Source organism: Falco rusticolus, chromosome 5, assembly GCF_015220075.1.
Source record: "Falco rusticolus isolate bFalRus1 chromosome 5, bFalRus1.pri, whole genome shotgun sequence".
In the NCBI taxonomy this organism is placed as follows: Eukaryota; Metazoa; Chordata; class Aves; order Falconiformes; family Falconidae; genus Falco; species Falco rusticolus.
The window spans coordinates 1805777-1822741 of record NC_051191.1 but is presented as its reverse complement, the minus strand read 5'-3'; the positions used below and the strand labels follow the sequence as shown (position 1 = coordinate 1822741).

The following is a 16965-nucleotide window of genomic DNA, read 5'->3' as shown; positions in this document are numbered from 1 at the left end:
CTCTGTTCCCGCAAATGCAGGCAAAGCCCATGCCGGCTGCAGACACTGACCCGTTGGAGGGTCCTGTCTGCCTGCATCCCTCGGTCAGGCTGTGTCCGAGGGCAGTCAACGCTCCCACAGCACTGAAACCCTGAACGTGGTCCATGGTGAGCACCAGTGCTCGCTGGGCTCAGCATGAGAGATGCCGGGCAGCCGCTGCCACGGCCACCCAACCTGCAGGCACGGTCCTCACCGCATGGCCAGCCTCTGGCAGTACCAACAGCAAGAAGACAGGTCTATATGGCTCTCGGATATGCTGATGGGTGCCAGACAAACTCTTGCAATGACAGTGCTGTTAACAGTAATAGGGTGGCAATCCAGCCCAAGCAAGGAGGCTGGGCTCAGACCTGCCAGCAGACGTGTCAGCTGATCGTCACATCCCAGCATATCTCACATAGCAAAACTGTCAGCGGATAGTTCAGCAACCTAAATGAACACTGCCAGTGAGGCCTGCCGGGCTGGTCCGCCCGGCGCTGTGTGTGTTCGACGTGCCAGCTGCTTCTGATCAAGCACCGCGGTGCTGCAAGCTTGTGCCCTGAAGCAGTTCCAGTTGCTGGGACTCAGACGCTAAAGGGAGAGGAAACACCTCTGAAAAATGCCCAATTCAGAGGCACATCTCTTGGGTCACCCCGCCATCACCTCTGCACAGGAAGCCTCTGTGCCCATGCCCAGGTGATGAAGCACAGGGACAGGGCAGATGCTGGGCAGCTCTCCTGGTACTTCCAGGTTTCACTGGCTTGGTATTGCAGGAGGATGGGCTGGCTTGGCACAGGCTGACTACAAACTACCGACAACCATCCTGAGAAGCTTAGTACCAGGTAGGAATCCTGCCAAGCTATGAGATTATTGCCATTTTTCAGTTTTCAGCCACTTTCTACTGCAGCATTGTATCTCAGTGAGTCCTCAGAGGCACTGGTTTCAGACAGGGCCAGAGTCAGGAAACGCTAACTGGTGATCCCTCTTGGCAGTCTCATCCCTCTCTTCTGTTCTGCCTCCGTAAATCAGTAGTTCACCTCGCTCCATCTTTCTTGCCCTGTTTTATCGTCTCCCTTCTCTGCTGTTCACTGTTCTGTTTTGAAACACAGAATCACAGAAAGGCTGAGGTTGGAAGGGACCTCTGGAGGTCATCTGGTCCAATCCCCTGCTCCAGTAGGACCTCCTAGTGCCGATTGCCCAGGCCCATGGCCAGATGACTTTTGAATATCTTTAAGGATGGAGACTCCACAACGTCCCCGGGCAACCTGTGCCAGTGCTTGGTCACGCTCACAGTGAAAAGCTGCTTCCTTGATGTTCAGAGGGAACCTCCTCCGTTTCGTTTTGTGCCCATTGTTTCTGGTCCTGTCACTGGGCACCACTGAGAAGAGCCCGGCTCCATCCTCTCTGCACCCTCCCTTCAGGTATTTCTGTATACTGTAAAGATCCCCCTGAGCCTTCTCTTCTCCAGGCTGAACAGTCCCAGCTCTTTCAGACTTTCCTCCCAGGAGAAACGCTCCAGCCCCTTCATCATCTTTGTGGCCCTTCACTGGACTCTCTCCAGTGTGTCCATGTCTCTCTTGTACTGGGGAGCCCAAAACTGGGCACAACACTCCAGGTGTGGCCTTAGCAGTGCTGAGCAGAGGAGAAGGATCACCTCCCTGGTGCCGGTACTTTGCCTAATGCAGCCCAGGATACTGTTAGCTTGTTTTGCAGTGAGGGCACATCACTGGCTCGGTAGTCCTGGCCCTGACCCAGGCCCTGTGCACAGCAGGCCAAATTCAGCTTTCAGCTGTTCCCATGATTTAAGAGGATTTCCTGGGTCAGAATGAATTTGGCTCCATTAGCTAGGTCAGTATAACAGGGAAGGTAGAGAAGCAGAGATTTTGCTCTGAGCTCATTCGCGGTAGACGCATTCAGTACTGCAGTTTGGCTGAGAAGACTTGCGCAACTTCATCAAAACACACAGTTGCTCACCAGAAGTAGCAAAGAAAGTGAGGCAGAGAAACACTCCGCAAAGTAGTGAGCAGAAAACCTAATAAAGAGCACATCCCTCCACTGCCCGGGACCAGGAGAAAAATGCTGCAGAGCTGAACGTACTCTAACAGCCACCAAGCTCCTACCTAATGGATTAGCAAGGCTGACCCCTTCTGTATTTTAGAAAAATGCTGCCTTAGGGGTGAACAAACCATCTGATCAGTTACAGCATACGAGAAAGGCAAGGCCTTTCCAAGGGAGTCATATGGCCATGCAACAGATGGAGATCATGGATTAGGACAGGGAGCGATCTTGGTTGTATTGGAGCAAGGTGCAGGTACAGGGCAATATGCCTTCAGCAGCCCTACTATTCCCAGATGCTTTGGCATCTGCAGGGTATATGCAACATACAGATGGGTGAGAAAGCAAAGGGAGAATAGGATAATTCCCTCTTCCAAACAAAAAGAGCAAAGGCTTCCCTTCATCCCCTTTCCCAAGAAGCAGCCCACTAGCTCCCTGTGATATCCACCCATGAGAAGTCCAGCATCCCACCATGATGCCCTGTGACTAACCCAGGACCCTTCTCTGCTCCTGCCTGTGATGACAGGATGGTTTGCTGGTTAAAATTTTCAGAACAAGCCAATTTTGAGAACCTATTTCATCAGTGACAGTGGCAGCTGCAGGAATATTTTTAGTTTTGAGTCTCTCAGCCTCCTCGTAGTTCGGAAAATATTTCATTTTTTGCACTGTGGGTGGAAATGGAGATTAGCACTTTCTAATGTTACAGCAATGCTCCCTGGAGGAGTAGTGGAGATGATGGTGGGAGTCCTGATGCTTTGCCCATGGCCTGCAAAACTCAAGGGCACCCTGCATTGCCCTAACATGACATGGCACAAGGTGCACAGCAGCTAGGGGTGATGCTGCACGCTCCAGTGGGAACGGTTAGAGATATTCCCAGAGGATTTTTTTTTACTGGAAAATGTATTTTTTGCCCCTAAGGACAAAGAAATCGCCAATACAGCATTTATAGTTGTAGGTCAGGTCTGGAGAAACAGGCAGGGTACTGATGGTGCCGGTGCCGCTTCGGCTCTGCAGAGGCCTGTGCTGCTTGTCCAGGAACCATTCCTGCAGCAAGAGAGACAGTGGGATTTGAAACCAAAGCCACTGCATGAGAAACCACCTTGTATGACTCTTGTTTCTTTGAGGATGGTGGGACCCGTGCCTGTTGGTATAGGGAAAATCAGGCTGGCAGCGGCATTAGGGATGGAGTACAAGCCTGAGAGCCTAATGACCTTCCCACTCCCCAGCCTGTCTCACCGGTGATTGTTTTTGTCCTGTTTCCTGACTACAGCTTCCAGGCTAGAATATCTGAAGATAAGGGTGTTCCAGGGAATGTCAGGCAGAACAAGAAATGACCCCTGGCTGTACCTGAGCAAGAAAGTGGCTCCCCCTGTTTCCATGTGGCACAGCCTCCCACAGCCGTTGCGGTGCTGCCAGTGAAACTGCTGCCTACAGAGGGGCTCCAGTTGCTGCAAATAGGTTTGACCAATTTTACTTAAAAAGCAGGATTTGGACCGTTTCCCAGATTATAATTACCTATATATAAATACAATGATAATTATGCTACCTAACCGAGACCTCAGAGCACAAAGCTGACAAGTGATGACAATTAAATTCATTAAGAGTGCAAGTGCTCTTCCTCTCTTTTATGAAACAATACTGAGTGATCCCTGAAGAAATCCAGCAACCAGAGACATGATCTGCTAATAAGTGTCACGTGAGCCCGGTGAAGGCTGCTGGAGAGGCAGGACAACCAGTCCCCCCAAGGAAGAGCACTGGTGCTATATAGCTAGTAAAGGAGCAGAAAAGTGGACAGTTAAAACATTTGAAAATGCAGTATGCTTCAAGCATTTTGAGTGAAACCTACCTTTTCACTTTATCTAGACTGGGAAGCAAATCAAGGCAGGGTCTGTACTGTATGGTATGGACACCATCTGGCATGGCATGGCTTGCATCCAGAGAAAAGCTCTTTTACCTTTCCTGATATACAGATGGTAACCCCATCCAAATTCCTCACTGGGCATGGTCCATGACACGAGCTGGCCAAGGGGGTGAGCTGGCACAGGGCAAAGCTCAGCCTGAGAGCGTGGCACTGCTGCAACACACCGGTCCTGCACCACCATTCGGGGCCAGACCCCTCTGGATGTCAGCAGGACATGATGTCTCTCTGTACCTGTCCCAGAGCCCAGGAGAGCCTAAACTGGGGTCCATCGCAGTCTCACTGATGCTTTTTAAAGTGATTTAGTATACTGTTTTTTCAAACACTTTCTATTTTTTCATATTCAGAGGTTCCAAGCCTCAGGAATGATGACAAATGCTCAGAAATATGTTACAAAAGGCATCTACAGAAAAAGATGATTATTCCTAGGCTTCTTGGGAAAAATTGAAAAGTGATTGTGGTGCACAGAGTGCTTCCAGACCAGGACTAGAAACCAAGACTGTATCTTTCCATTGAACTCTAGATATGAAATAACACTAAGAAAAGGGAGGAAACAGCGATAGCTGTAACACCTCATCTGCAAAAAATACAGTGATTAAGAGAGATGCTAAACACCTACATCACCTTCTTGGTGTTTTTGCTGAGACAGCCAAAAAGCCTCAAACCCCACCGTTATCCGAGCGACCTTTTACACTGACTTCATATTCCCAAGTTAAGCATTTCAGCATGTTTTTATTTTTCCAACAGGTCAACTAATCCCCTGCATGCAAGTGTTTCATTACAGCGGTGTGCTTCCTTCCCTAAGAGTCTGAAATACCTTGTCTTTGAATGTAATTGAACTTCTGGAAAAGGAACGGTCTAGACCAAAGTCACGCTTTCCTTGCTTTCATTCTGCCTTCATGTCCATCCACTAGAAGGTGTTTGAACACTCTTTTATAAGCAGTTGAAAGAGTTTCCCTTAATGGTTTTCCTGCGCAAAGGTTGCTGTGTCCGAGGAGCCCACAGCAAGCTCATGGAAAATAGGCTACAAAGCCCCACTGCCAGGGAAGAGCTGAACAGAAAGGTGACTGAGTGTGCAGGTGTTACAAAACTAACTAGGATTGTTGACTCTAATGACATCAAATCTAACCAGCTTCTGGAGAGGTGAAGAAGAATCTTGTGGTGCTGAGCGAGTAAGCAATATAATTGCAGATGCTGCTTAGTGCTGGTAGGCACAAAGTAATGGAGACTTGAGGAAAAAGACTAACCCTGTCTCTGTGTAAACCATAACAAGTTCAGAAAAATACTAGTGCAATCCAGGGGAAAAAAAAAACCCAACAAAAACCCCACAACATTTTGGAGGCATTAAAATCTATGGGAAATGTTTCAGTACTAAATGGATGTCAAAAGAGTAGAGAGAGCTTAAGGAATTACTAGCGGTGAAACCAGAGCAGGCTGGAGTGTAACAACAACAACATCCAAGTGTAGTGACCAAGGAGCAGTTACAGACAGCGGTACAAGAACATCATCCCCATACTCCCATGTAAATGCAGAGCATGCCTACCCCGTAAGCATGCCATGCAGTCCTGCAGAAGGCTGCTCCACAGCCAGCAACACCTCCATCAGTATCTGAACTACTCAGTTTACTCATCTTCTGTGTCATCTCCTTGTTCCTCATGTTCTCGTACCACCATCAGTAACTGCTCCTTGGTTGATACACCTTACAAATTTGTAATGTGTGGTTGGACTCCAGCCCGCTCCAGTCCCTAACCTGTCTCTTAGCCAAGCTAGATGTGTCTACCTTTTGCACTCTTTTCTTATTAATTAGTCCCTAATCCCCTGATTAAGTACCAGAAGCTGGCAAAGCAAGGAAACCTGTCCTGCTTCCCCTTTGTTTTGATGGGCTGACAACAGACTGGCAGCAAACTCACCTGAATCTCTTGAGCAAAGCCATGAGAGCTGATTTTTTAAATCTTGGTGTGACATAGGGTGAAACCCTGTGAGAGAGAAAGGACAAGTCCTGCAAAACAAGCAGTAAAAGGTAATTTCCAGGGGTTTGTTTTTCACTCAGTACCCCTGTTAATGTATAGGACAGATCTAAAAAGAAAATCACATGAATCTATAGACCTGGCCTTTCTACTCTGCTTACTTGAACCGGATCATTAGTCTGGGGTTTTATAAACTAGTTTGTTACAGAATTTGCTGCAGAGCTTGTTAGTTTGTAGAACTACATTTCTGATGCATTAGCCTTTGTATCACTTTTCCCATAAATAAAAGTCAAACCATATTCAGCTTTTATTTGCTCTTGGCCACTGTGTAATTTTTGGGCATGAAATTTGCTCTTCTGCTGGTTTGTTTGTCTACTTGCCTGTTGTAACTAGTGGAGCCTTTAGCTATTGTAAGTGAGGAGGGGAAAAAAATACCTAAACCAATTTAAAGTGAGGAAATTCACAGGCAGTGTTTGAGAAGGGTGGAGCTGAGCTCCTTAGGGTAAATTATAAATGGATGGTATTAAGTCTGAGGAAATAAACAAGTTCCAACACTGAACTGCTGCTATCTCCACTGAGGATTTTAAAAGAAGCAACAGTACAATTGGCTACAACAAACTGGCTGTCTAAGAGCTCTGAACTGTTCCTTCTCTTTCTACAAAAGGTAAGTTACACACAGCTGAGAAGCCTCGAACACCATTCCTGCAATAAGGATCCCAGCATTTTGGAATCCATTCTTGGCTTTAAGAGTAATGAATGTTAGCAATAAAAGTATTTTCTGGAATGTTTCCAGACCCGTGTGGTTCCTGCAATAGGTGAAGGTTCAAGTTTCAGCTTATGGCGCTCGAACTAATTCTTCTATTCTCAAAATAAACTCAGATGAAACATGAAAAAATAAATTACTTTTGCTCATTTGACTTTCTTGGGCTGGATGTGGAGCAGATTCGTATGGGGACTGGAAGTCCAAATGCCTCTATCGTGCTTGCTTTCTGCAGTGATTGGAGAAATTGTCCAAAATCCTGGTTTTATCCTATTTAAATTTGCTAGAGTGTCAGTGGGACTCGCTCAAGTCCTTGGACCAGTCTGCACACTGCACTGGGACGAGGTCTCCTGCGGGTGCTTTGGGCAGATGGAGCCCCCCCGGCCCCCACAGTGCCCAGCCCCAGAGAACCAGGGGCAAGTCACGGCAGCAGCCCAGGGCTCCCACCTGCCTCACGCCACGGGTGGAGGGAACACCACCACAGCAAGACTCACTTTCAAAATCAAGGAATTCCTCTTAGCTTGCCCCTCTCTTTTTTTTATTAGGCTTTATCACAGAGGACTGATCTCTGCTGATGTGCGGTGCCAGACAATGAAAAGACCCAGCCTTAAGGGTAGGATGTAACGGCAACCAGCACAGGCAGCCTAAAAACTAGCAAGTTATTTGTTATACGGGTGTTGGGATTTTTTATGTCTAATTTGTTGTCAGTCTATTTAAAATAATGGATGATAAATAACATTCCCCTCCAGAACCTAGTTTGTTCACTTCTAATGTGTGGCACAAAACTTCTGGTTTCTTTCCAGACACTGGAGAATTGGAAGGTTGAAGAATATAGTGTGGTTAAAGACTGCTTTATTGCTGCCTGTTGTGGTTTCTCAGATTATTTTCTCAAAGCATTGCTTTAGCGGGAATAGATCACTGGTGCATTTGGGAAGTAAATAAATGCAGTTATGAATACTTGTTACACATATCAATTTATGTTAAAACTATGTATATTGAGATCCCCTACAAGATATAGTTAGTGTTGCATGGATGCCTACATTTGAGGATAATTTTTCTTCTCATGCATAACCTCCCCCTAAGAAAGAGTTTAGAAGATAAAACCACTGGTTTGTGGGATGGGGGACACGCTGCATATCACCTTTTTGCAATGTACTTCACAAACCCCATGACAAAAACCTTTTCACCACTCTCATTCCTAAAAAATAAAGTGAACTATTTGTAACACTGCACTTCTGCATATGAATTTTTAAGTCTTTCCTCAAGGTACTAGTGGGCCAAGATGAGAAAAGCTCCATCTCCTTCCAGAGATCCATCCTCTGCAGAGATGGATGTTACACAGAATGATTTTATTCCCAACCTTAAAAACATTATCTGATCTATTATTACTCTTCCTGTGGGCTACAAATCTCACAGCACGGTTTCAACTAAGGAATGATTCTTGGTCTCTTCCCTGGTCTTGTAAACTTCATGTTTTAAGAAAACACCTTGAAGTTTAATTATTTTTTTTTTAGAGCTGAACACTGAACGGGGCTGGGTAACAATGCTATCCTGGTTTGTTGGGGTTTTTTAGCTTCTCAGTTTTGTTTCAAATTCACTTTGGAAAGAAACTTGAAATACTTCACTCCCAGACAAGTTGAAACAGAGCATTTTTTGAACTGTGAAATGAATATGTCACCGATTGGTACCAAGGAAACAAAGGGTCAGGCAAAACCTCGCCCACTTGCATATTTTTATGGACAACACTCATCACGGTGGTGTCACTGTGATTCCTTCTATAGAAAAGGGCAGCTTACACCTGAAAATCTGCAGAATCAGGCCCAAAGGGAGTGTCTGATTTTCTTAGAAGGATCAGTCTTCACTGCAAACTTGCCAGTTAAAACACGAGATGTAATTCTGATTTTCCTCCCCACCTTGAGTTGCCTTTACCAATCATTTGATTTTGCCGGTGTCTTCTCCAGCTCTTCTGGACCCACTGAAGCAGTGGCAGAAATGGATCACACGGGCCCCGACCTCTGACCCAGCAGCAATCCCTGTTCCTGGATGGAGTGATACAGGGACAGGTGTGAGGCATCTTACCGCTGCCTCCGTCTGAAAAGTGATTTGAATTGCCAATATGTTAAATAACCTCCTCTTTTCACTAAGGCAACGAGTCAGCCTTCAATACTACACTAACCGTTTTTCATTTGAAATCTATTTTTACAGTAATAGTATATGACAAGTGGTGTAATGCATGAAAGGAACAATAAGGATTATACCACTAATGAGAAAACGGTGAAACATGTCAGATAAACATGACAAAAATAACGGAAAATAGAGGGCAAGACATACAAACGGGAATATGCACATAACTGGTTTCATACAGATGCTTTTTCTTCCCTTTCCTGATTCCTGACTCATGGATGTTGCCTCTTGTTCCAATAAAACGGGAAGAAAAAAAGTTTAAACTGTCTTTTCTTGTGGATCTATTTTATCTAATAAAAACTCTGGAAACATGTACTGGGAACTCACTTTTGAAAAGCCATAGAAAAGGATTATTTTGTAACAAAAGCTTATTTTTCAAAGCATGGGCATTAGCATCATAGCAGGAAAATGTAGAGAAAAGTATGAACTTCAACCAGGGTTTTATTATGCAGATCTCAAGTTAATATTGATGTGATTTAAAGCAGCTATAGAGTGAGTTGCTTGACTTCTGGAGTATAAACCAGATCACTACGTTTGCTTAAACTTGATAAAGGGGAGGTTAACGTTAATATTTTTAACCTATTTCTTTCCTCTTCCTTTTCATGAACTATCATTTTCATCGGAGGATCTGAAAAGCCAACTCAGCTTCCAAATTCCATTTTTTTAAAAAATAAATAATGTAATTGAGTAAAGCTGAATCAGCTAAACATCTTCCAAACCTGCAATTTATACAGGTTTTTGTGGTTTTGTTTTTTTCCATGACAGACTTACTGGCAATAATCCAGGTGGGTGGGTGTCCCCTGTCCCCCCACCCTGTCCCCTCCCCCTTTGCAATAATGCAGTCTCGGGGATAAAAAGCAACTGAATCTGTTTTTTTCAGTCTCCTTGCAAGTGCCGGGCAGCCCGCGGTGACAGCACCGGAGCGCGCTGACAGTTTGCCTTCCAGCTCCTGCAGGGCACAAACGTTTTGCACAAGCCCAGCCGGCAGCCCCCGGCGCCTTATCGCCCGCGCCCGCGGAGCCCCCCGCGGGTCAGCAGCGGCAGGCGGCCCGCACCTCCTGCGCCAGGCGCGCAGCTCCCGCGGCTGCTCCGCGCTGTGCCCGCCAGAGGCCACTGCAGCCGCAGGGATGGAGGCTCCGCCGGGGCGCTCCGCTTCGGCGCTCACGTTACAAAGGGAAAAAAAAAAAAAAAAAAAAAAAAAGTCAGCCGATATACAGGATTTAGCATAAAGTCGTACAATCGACGTTATAATCCCCAATGCAACGTTTACACGCGGGGTTCGGCTTTGCTTCTTCCCACAAACTACCTCGGTTTGCGTGTTGTACGTCGCGATTCGCAATTACCCCCAAGACGACTCTTAACTCGAGGCTCCAGCTCCTACCTGCCGCCTCGCACCGCCCGCAGCACGGCCCGAGCACGGCCGCAGCACCCACCGCCCCCCGGCCAGGCAGACGACGCTGATTTTGCCCGGAAAACGAATTTTACTGGATTTTTTTCCCCCTTCACAGGAAGAAGTCAAATAAATAAATAAACCCAGTTTAACTTTGCTCCGGCCGGCGGATCTGAGACGACAGGTGGCTGCTGCGCGGGGAAGCGGCCGGGAGCCGCGGCGCCTGCCCGCTGCCCGCCCGCCCCGCGGAGCGCCGGGGCCGGCGGGGTGGCGGGGCCGCGGCGGCGGGACCTGCTCCGCCAGCCGGGACCTGCTCCGCCGGCGGCCCCCGCAGCCCCCCGCCGCGGCGGGCAGCTCTGCCGGGGCGCGGGGCCGGGGCCGGCCGCCGAGAGGCGCCGGGTGGCGGGGCGGGAGCCCCGCGGGGCCGTTCGCGGCCCGGCCCCCGCCGCCGCCGCCCGGGAGGGGCCGGGCGGGGCCGGCGGGAAACCCCGCCCCGGGCAGCGCCCGCCGCGCTCCGCGCAGCCCGAGCCGCTCAGCGCCGCCGCGGAACCGAGCGGAGCGGAGCGGGGCGGCGGGGACGGGACGGGACGGGACGGGACGGGGCGGGGCGGCTCCGCCGCGTCGCAGCCACGCGGGACCGCGCCGCCCGTGGGCCGGGGCCGCCGCGGGGGGGGCGGGGGGGCTTCGGTATTTCTTTTTTTTTCTTTTTTTTTTTCTATTTGGCGAAGGAGACGAGCAGCAGGTTTATGCTAATCGCCCTCTCGGGAGCGGCTGCGGGCGGAGGAGGAGGAGGAGGAGGAGAGGAGCCATTTTGAACTCACTTCAAAGTTTAAGGTGGAAAAGTTGGAGCTCTCCAGCCCGCTGCCCGGGGACGGGGCGCGGGGCTCAGGGCCGGCGGCGCCCGGGCGGCGGGGGCGGGGGAGCCGAGCCGGCGGCTGATGGATGAGGGCGGGCGGGCAGCCCGGCGGGTGGATGGATTGTGCGGCAGCCCTCTGCCCGGCATCGCTGCCCGCTGAGCTCCGGAGATGCTGCGGCTGTCCGCCGCCGCCTGCGTGTCCTGGGCCGCGCTGCTCTGCGCCCTGGCGCCGGCGGGCGGCGGGGAGCTGCGGCCGCCCCGCGCCGCCCCGCTCCTCCACCTGCCCCCGGGGGCCGCGGGTTGCCGCGCCGCCGCTGCCGCCGCCGAGCCACCGGCGCTGCCGCCCGCCGGGCGCCTGAGGGCGGCGGGGGCCGCGCTGCGCCGCGCGTCGCCCGGTGAGCCCCGCGGGCCCCGCGGCGGAGGGCCCTGGCCGCGGCGCGCCCGGCAGCGGGCGGCCCCCGAGCCCCGCGGAGCCGCCGCCGGCTGCGCCCCGCCGCCGCGGGAGGGGAGCGGCGGGCGGCGCGGGGCGCGGCGGGCGCGGAGCCTCAACAGCCCCCCGCAGTTCCAGCTGCCCAGCTACCAGGTCTCCATCCCCGAGAACGAGCCGGCCGGCACGGCCGTCATCGTGCTGCGGGCCCAGGACCCCGACGAGGGGGAGGCCGGCCGGCTGGCGTACTCCATGGAGGCACTCTTCGATGAGCGCTCCAACGACTACTTCTCCATCGACGCCCAGACGGGCAGCGTGGTCACCACCCGCAGCCTTGATCGGGAGACGAAGGACACCCACGTGCTGAAGGTGACGGCCTCTGACCACGGCTCCCCGCGCCGCCGCTCGGCCACCACCTATCTGACGGTGACCGTGAGCGACACCAACGACCATGAGCCGGTGTTCGAGCAGCCTGAGTACCGGGAGAGCATCCGGGAGAACCTGGAGGTGGGTTACGAGGTGCTGACCATCCGTGCCACCGACGGCGACGCCCCAGCCAACGCCAACATGCTTTACCGCCTGCTGGAGCCGGGAGCCGGTGACGGGGTCTTTGAGATCGATCCGCGCTCTGGGGTTGTGAGGACCCGAGCCCCGGTGGACCGTGAGGAGGTCTCCGAGTACCACCTGGTGGTGGAGGCCAACGACCAGGGCAAGGATCCAGGACCACGCAGCGCCACCGCTATGGTGCACATCACTGTAGAGGACGAGAACGACAACTACCCCCAGTTCAGCGAGAAGCGCTACCTGGTCCAGGTGCCAGAGGATGCCCCGGTGAACAGCCAGATACTGCAGGTACAGGCCACAGATAGGGACCGGGGCAGCAATGCCCAGGTGCACTACAGCATTGTGAGCGGCAACCTGAAAGGCCAGTTCTACATCCACTCTTTCTCTGGCGCCATTGACTTGATCAACCCTCTGGATTATGAGACTATTCGGGAGTACACGCTCCGGATCAAAGCCCAGGATGGGGGCAGGCCTCCCTTGATCAACTCCACTGGCATGGTGTCGGTACAGGTGGTGGACGTGAATGACAATGCCCCCATCTTTGTGAGCACTCCCTTCCAGGCCACGGTGCTGGAGAACGTTCCTCTGGGCTACTCGGTGCTGCACATCCAGGCAGTGGATGCTGACTCTGGGGAGAATGCCCGCCTGGAGTACAAACTCATAGAGATGGCATCGTCCACCGGAGGTGCCCCTGTAGCAGGTGACTCTGGCTTCCCTTTTCAGATCAACAACAGCACAGGGTGGATCACGGTGGCTGCAGAGCTGGACCGAGAGACTGTGGAGAACTATCACTTTGGGGTGGAGGCCAGGGACCATGGCGTGCCTGTCATGACCTCCTCAGCCAGCGTGTCCATCACTGTCTTGGATGTGAATGACAACAACCCCACCTTCACGGAGAAGGTATATCACCTCAGACTGAATGAGGACGCGGCTGTGGGCAGCAGTGTCCTGACCCTGACAGCAGTGGATAGGGACGTTAACAGCGTTGTGACTTACCAGATCACCAGTGGCAACACCAGGAACCGTTTTGCCATCACCAGTCAGAGCGGAGGGGGGCTGATCACGCTGGCCTTGCCCCTGGATTACAAGCAGGAAAGGCAGTATGTGCTCACAGTCACTGCCTCTGATGGCACTCGCTTTGACACCGTCCAGGTCTTCATCAACGTCACGGATGCTAACACACACCGCCCAGTCTTCCAGAGCTCCCACTATACAGTGAGTGTCAGCGAGGACAAGCCTATTGGCACCTCCATTGTCACCATCAGTGCCACCGATGAAGACACGGGGGAGAATGCGAGAATCACGTACATTTTGGACGATAACATCCCCCAGTTCCGCATCGACCCTGACACAGGCACCATCACCACCCTGATGGAGCTGGACTACGAGGACCAGGCCTCCTACACGTTGGCCATTACAGCCCATGACAACGGCATCCCCCAGAAATCGGATACCACCTACGTCGAGATCCTCATCCTGGATGCCAATGACAACGCACCCCGCTTCCTGCGTGACCGCTACCAGGGCTCGGTTTTTGAGGATGTGCCGCTGTCCACCAGTGTCCTGCAGCTGTCTGCCACTGACCGTGACTCGGGCCTCAACGGCCGTCTCCTCTACACATTCCAGGGTGGTGACGATGGAGATGGAGACTTCTACATCGAACCCACTTCTGGAGTGATACGCACACTGCGCAAGCTGGACCGCGAGAACGTGGCTGTCTACAGCCTGCGAGCCTTTGCTGTGGACAGGGGCAGCCCACCACTGAAAGCCTCTGTGGATATCCAGGTGACTGTGCTGGACATCAACGACAATCCCCCTGTCTTTGAGAAGGACGAATTTGACATCTTTGTGGAGGAGAACAGCCCCGTGGGCTCTATTGTGGCACGAATCAGTGCAGCTGACCCTGATGAGGGGACCAATGCACAGATCATGTACCAGATTGTAGAGGGGAACATCCCCGAGGTCTTCCAACTAGACTTGCTCAACGGAGACCTCACAGCCCTGATGGATCTGGATTACGAGAGCCGGACGGAGTATGTGATCGTGGTGCAGGCCACTTCAGCCCCTCTTGTGAGCCGAGCGACAGTGCACATCCGCCTCCTGGACCAGAATGATAACCCACCGGTGCTGCAGGACTTCCAGATCCTCTTCAATAACTACGTGACCAACAAGTCCAACAGCTTCCCCTCCGGCGTGATTGGCAAGATCCCAGCTCATGATCCCGATGTGTCTGACAGCCTGGCCTACACCTTTGTGCAAGGCAATGAATTAAACTTGCTCCTTTTGGACTCTGCCACTGGGGAGCTCAAACTCAGTCGTGATCTGGACAACAACAGACCCTTGGAAGCCCTTATGAAAGTGTCAGTCTCAGGTAAGCAAGTGTTTGAGGATCTTAAAGCGTGTAAACCTGCTTGTCAGACCAGTATGGGGGCACGGGCAGAAATATCCCACTTGCAGTTCAGTGCACAGCTTTCAGTTTCCTGAAGCAGCGGTTTACCCGTGAAATTTTTTGGGAGGGACCACAAAAATGTATCAAGCCCATGTGCTGTGGATTGAAGTGGTGCAATGAAGTTGTTTAGTAAACGTGGATCACAAGGGTAAATAAATATGAGTGTGCGTGGAAGGGTAGTATGCGCCCTCAGTTGAGGTGGTGCTTGGCTGAAGCTTTTCTGATGTGGTTGCATAGAGGTAATAAATGATGTAACTTGCAAAGATGTAGGGAATGCACATGCATCCAAAATGCCATCTCCCCTCCCTCTTGGTTTTGGTTTCTTTTTTTCCCTCCTAAAAAAAGAAGAAGAAAAAAAAAAAGAACAGTTGAGATTTGGTATCTGTGGGGTTTTTAGCAACAAAAATTGTTTATTCCTTTCTGCATACTGGGAGGTTTGGCTGGTAGATCCTTAGGCCTCGGACCAGTTCTCTGCTGGTGTGGCCCGGGTGGATGAGACGCTGGCAGAGCTGCGCTGGTTTGCATTGCTGGCGTGTGTTCCTGTGGGAAACGGCAACTCTGAAAGCAATGAGTTATGGCTGTGTAATAGCTGTGTAACGTGGCTAATTGCACTGAAGTTGCTTTAGTAGTGCTAGGGGCAGACGCTGGCCAAATGCAGCCCCAGAATCAGTGGTGTTGCAGGGGAGGAGAGGACTGGAGAGGAAGAGGTACTGTACCCCACTAACTTCCTCAGAGAATTTGCGTCTCTGTGTGTGTGTGAAGGCTGTTCGCTATCATCCGATGTATACTTCTATATGAGTGCATACATGCTCTTAGGATATTATTCTTTTTCTGCTCAGTTGCCTTTTTATCGTGGAATTACATTTTATCCCTCTAATTGTGGCATCAATCATGCAATGAGTAATTTCCTCTGCAGGTGCCACTCTGTAAAGTTTACTGTGGACCTGATCCCATACTTCTGTTGACTTTGAAAGGTTTAACCAGATGCATTCCTTGCTGCCTCTCTCTGCAACCTAAAATGAATATTTGTATTCCTTCTGTGAAAAAAATAGTTTAAAGTATTAGGTATGTAAAATGACACTTTGGGAGATGCTTCTTTTTGGATGGTTGTATTAAAAAAAGATAACAGTCAAATAGTGGCATAATCCTGGCAGCGCTTGTTTTACTATAAGTTGTCATAGCGTGCAGCAGGGCCTCAGGGGAGCGAGCCGTGCTCTCCCTTGCGTTTGCAGGCTTGAGGTCCTTTTTGCTTCAGGAAAATGAAAGTGATATTAACTGAGCCGACTGAATTTACTGCGGTGTGTCACCTGACAAGCCAGCCGCTCCTGGTTCTTCCAAAATGCTGGGGGGCAGCTAGTGTGGTAAGGTAGCTCATAAATGCTGTTTCCATGTCCTGTGAGGACTTGCAGAAAAAACAGGCAGTTGGTTTGTGACCTTAAAGAAAAACATTTGGATTAAGGTGCAGGTGGTTGCATGGTCACTGTCTGAACCGGTAGCTCTTTAGCTCTTTATCTGGTAGCAGAAGATAAGAACTCGTCTTGGAGCACAAAGCTTGGCAAAGTTGTTTTGTTAGACTAGATAAAGAGTGTGTTCAGAACAGAAAAATAGGTGACACGAACTATTCCTTTCTCAGTCTAATGATTTCTGTAGTTTAAGTGGATGAAATCTCAGGTAGGAATGAAGACCTCTGTTTTCTTAAGTAACACAGGAGCTTGATCATTCCAGCATCATTTTCATGTTTGCTGAAGGTGTGAACTCTGAAACTCTGCTGTGATGATCAAAACTGGCTGGCTGCTGCATGTCTTGAGATATTTGAGAGATTAAAGCTTTTTACGGGTAGGATTTTGAAATAATTTTGACAAGCACGGAAATCCATTTGATGTTATTTTGGAGAAGTTTGTGTTTGGAAATTGAAATGGTGGAGTCTGGCAGTGTGTGAATCAGTCCAGGGAGGTCTCACCTGCCTGCTTTCTCTGGTTTATCTGATGCAATGTTTAAAAAAAAAAAATAAAAAGAAACACAGAGAAAAAGCTCAGACAGAAGTACTCCACAGGGTTATCTCCAAGTGTTGCAAAATACCTGCAAATCATCTGCTAAAATGACCTGGCAGTTAACTGAAAAACGTGTCTATTGGAGTAGCCATTAACCTCTCAACCCAGACAGACAAAGTCCTGCCCTACTCACAGCTGCTCTTCAGGTCGGGGAAGGATTGAAGCTCTTTATGAACCTGGGGAATTCAATCTATATACGAGTCGGAAGTAACACTGCTGCTATAAAAATCTTATTTCCACCTAACGAGGTGTTGTGCTGCAGAGGCATATGCGTGTGTGTGATGCTAGTGAGGAGCCGCACTACTCAGTTGAACTGCTTTGAGACACCG

At 50.5% G+C, this 16965-nt stretch overlaps 1 protein-coding gene and 1 long non-coding RNA gene across 7 annotated transcripts in view; one reads left to right on the top strand and one right to left on the bottom strand.

Annotated features, from left to right (window-relative positions):
* Positions 1-1668: 1668 nt before the first annotated feature.
* Positions 1669-10467, bottom strand: LOC119147964. Its single transcript, XR_005104252.1, has 4 exons — positions 10281-10467; positions 8645-8754; positions 5899-5987; positions 1669-3114 (listed from the first exon to the last, which is right to left on the bottom strand). It is a non-coding gene; the product is annotated as an uncharacterized LOC119147964 (long non-coding RNA).
* A 1227-nt stretch (positions 10468-11694) lies between these two features.
* CELSR1 (cadherin EGF LAG seven-pass G-type receptor 1) overlaps positions 11695-16965 on the top strand; it is a 173123-nt gene continuing 167852 nt past the window's right edge. For 4 of the 6 annotated variants that reach the window (XM_037389454.1, XM_037389452.1, XM_037389453.1 and 1 more), the window contains exon 1: positions 11739-14507. In XM_037389454.1, the coding sequence (XP_037245351.1) occupies positions 11825-14507 (2683 nt within the window). In that variant the 5' untranslated portion in view covers positions 11739-11824. Of the gene's footprint in view, positions 14508-16965 lie in introns of all 6 variants that reach the window. The other 2 variants (XM_037389456.1, XM_037389455.1) reach the window with 1 other exon arrangement.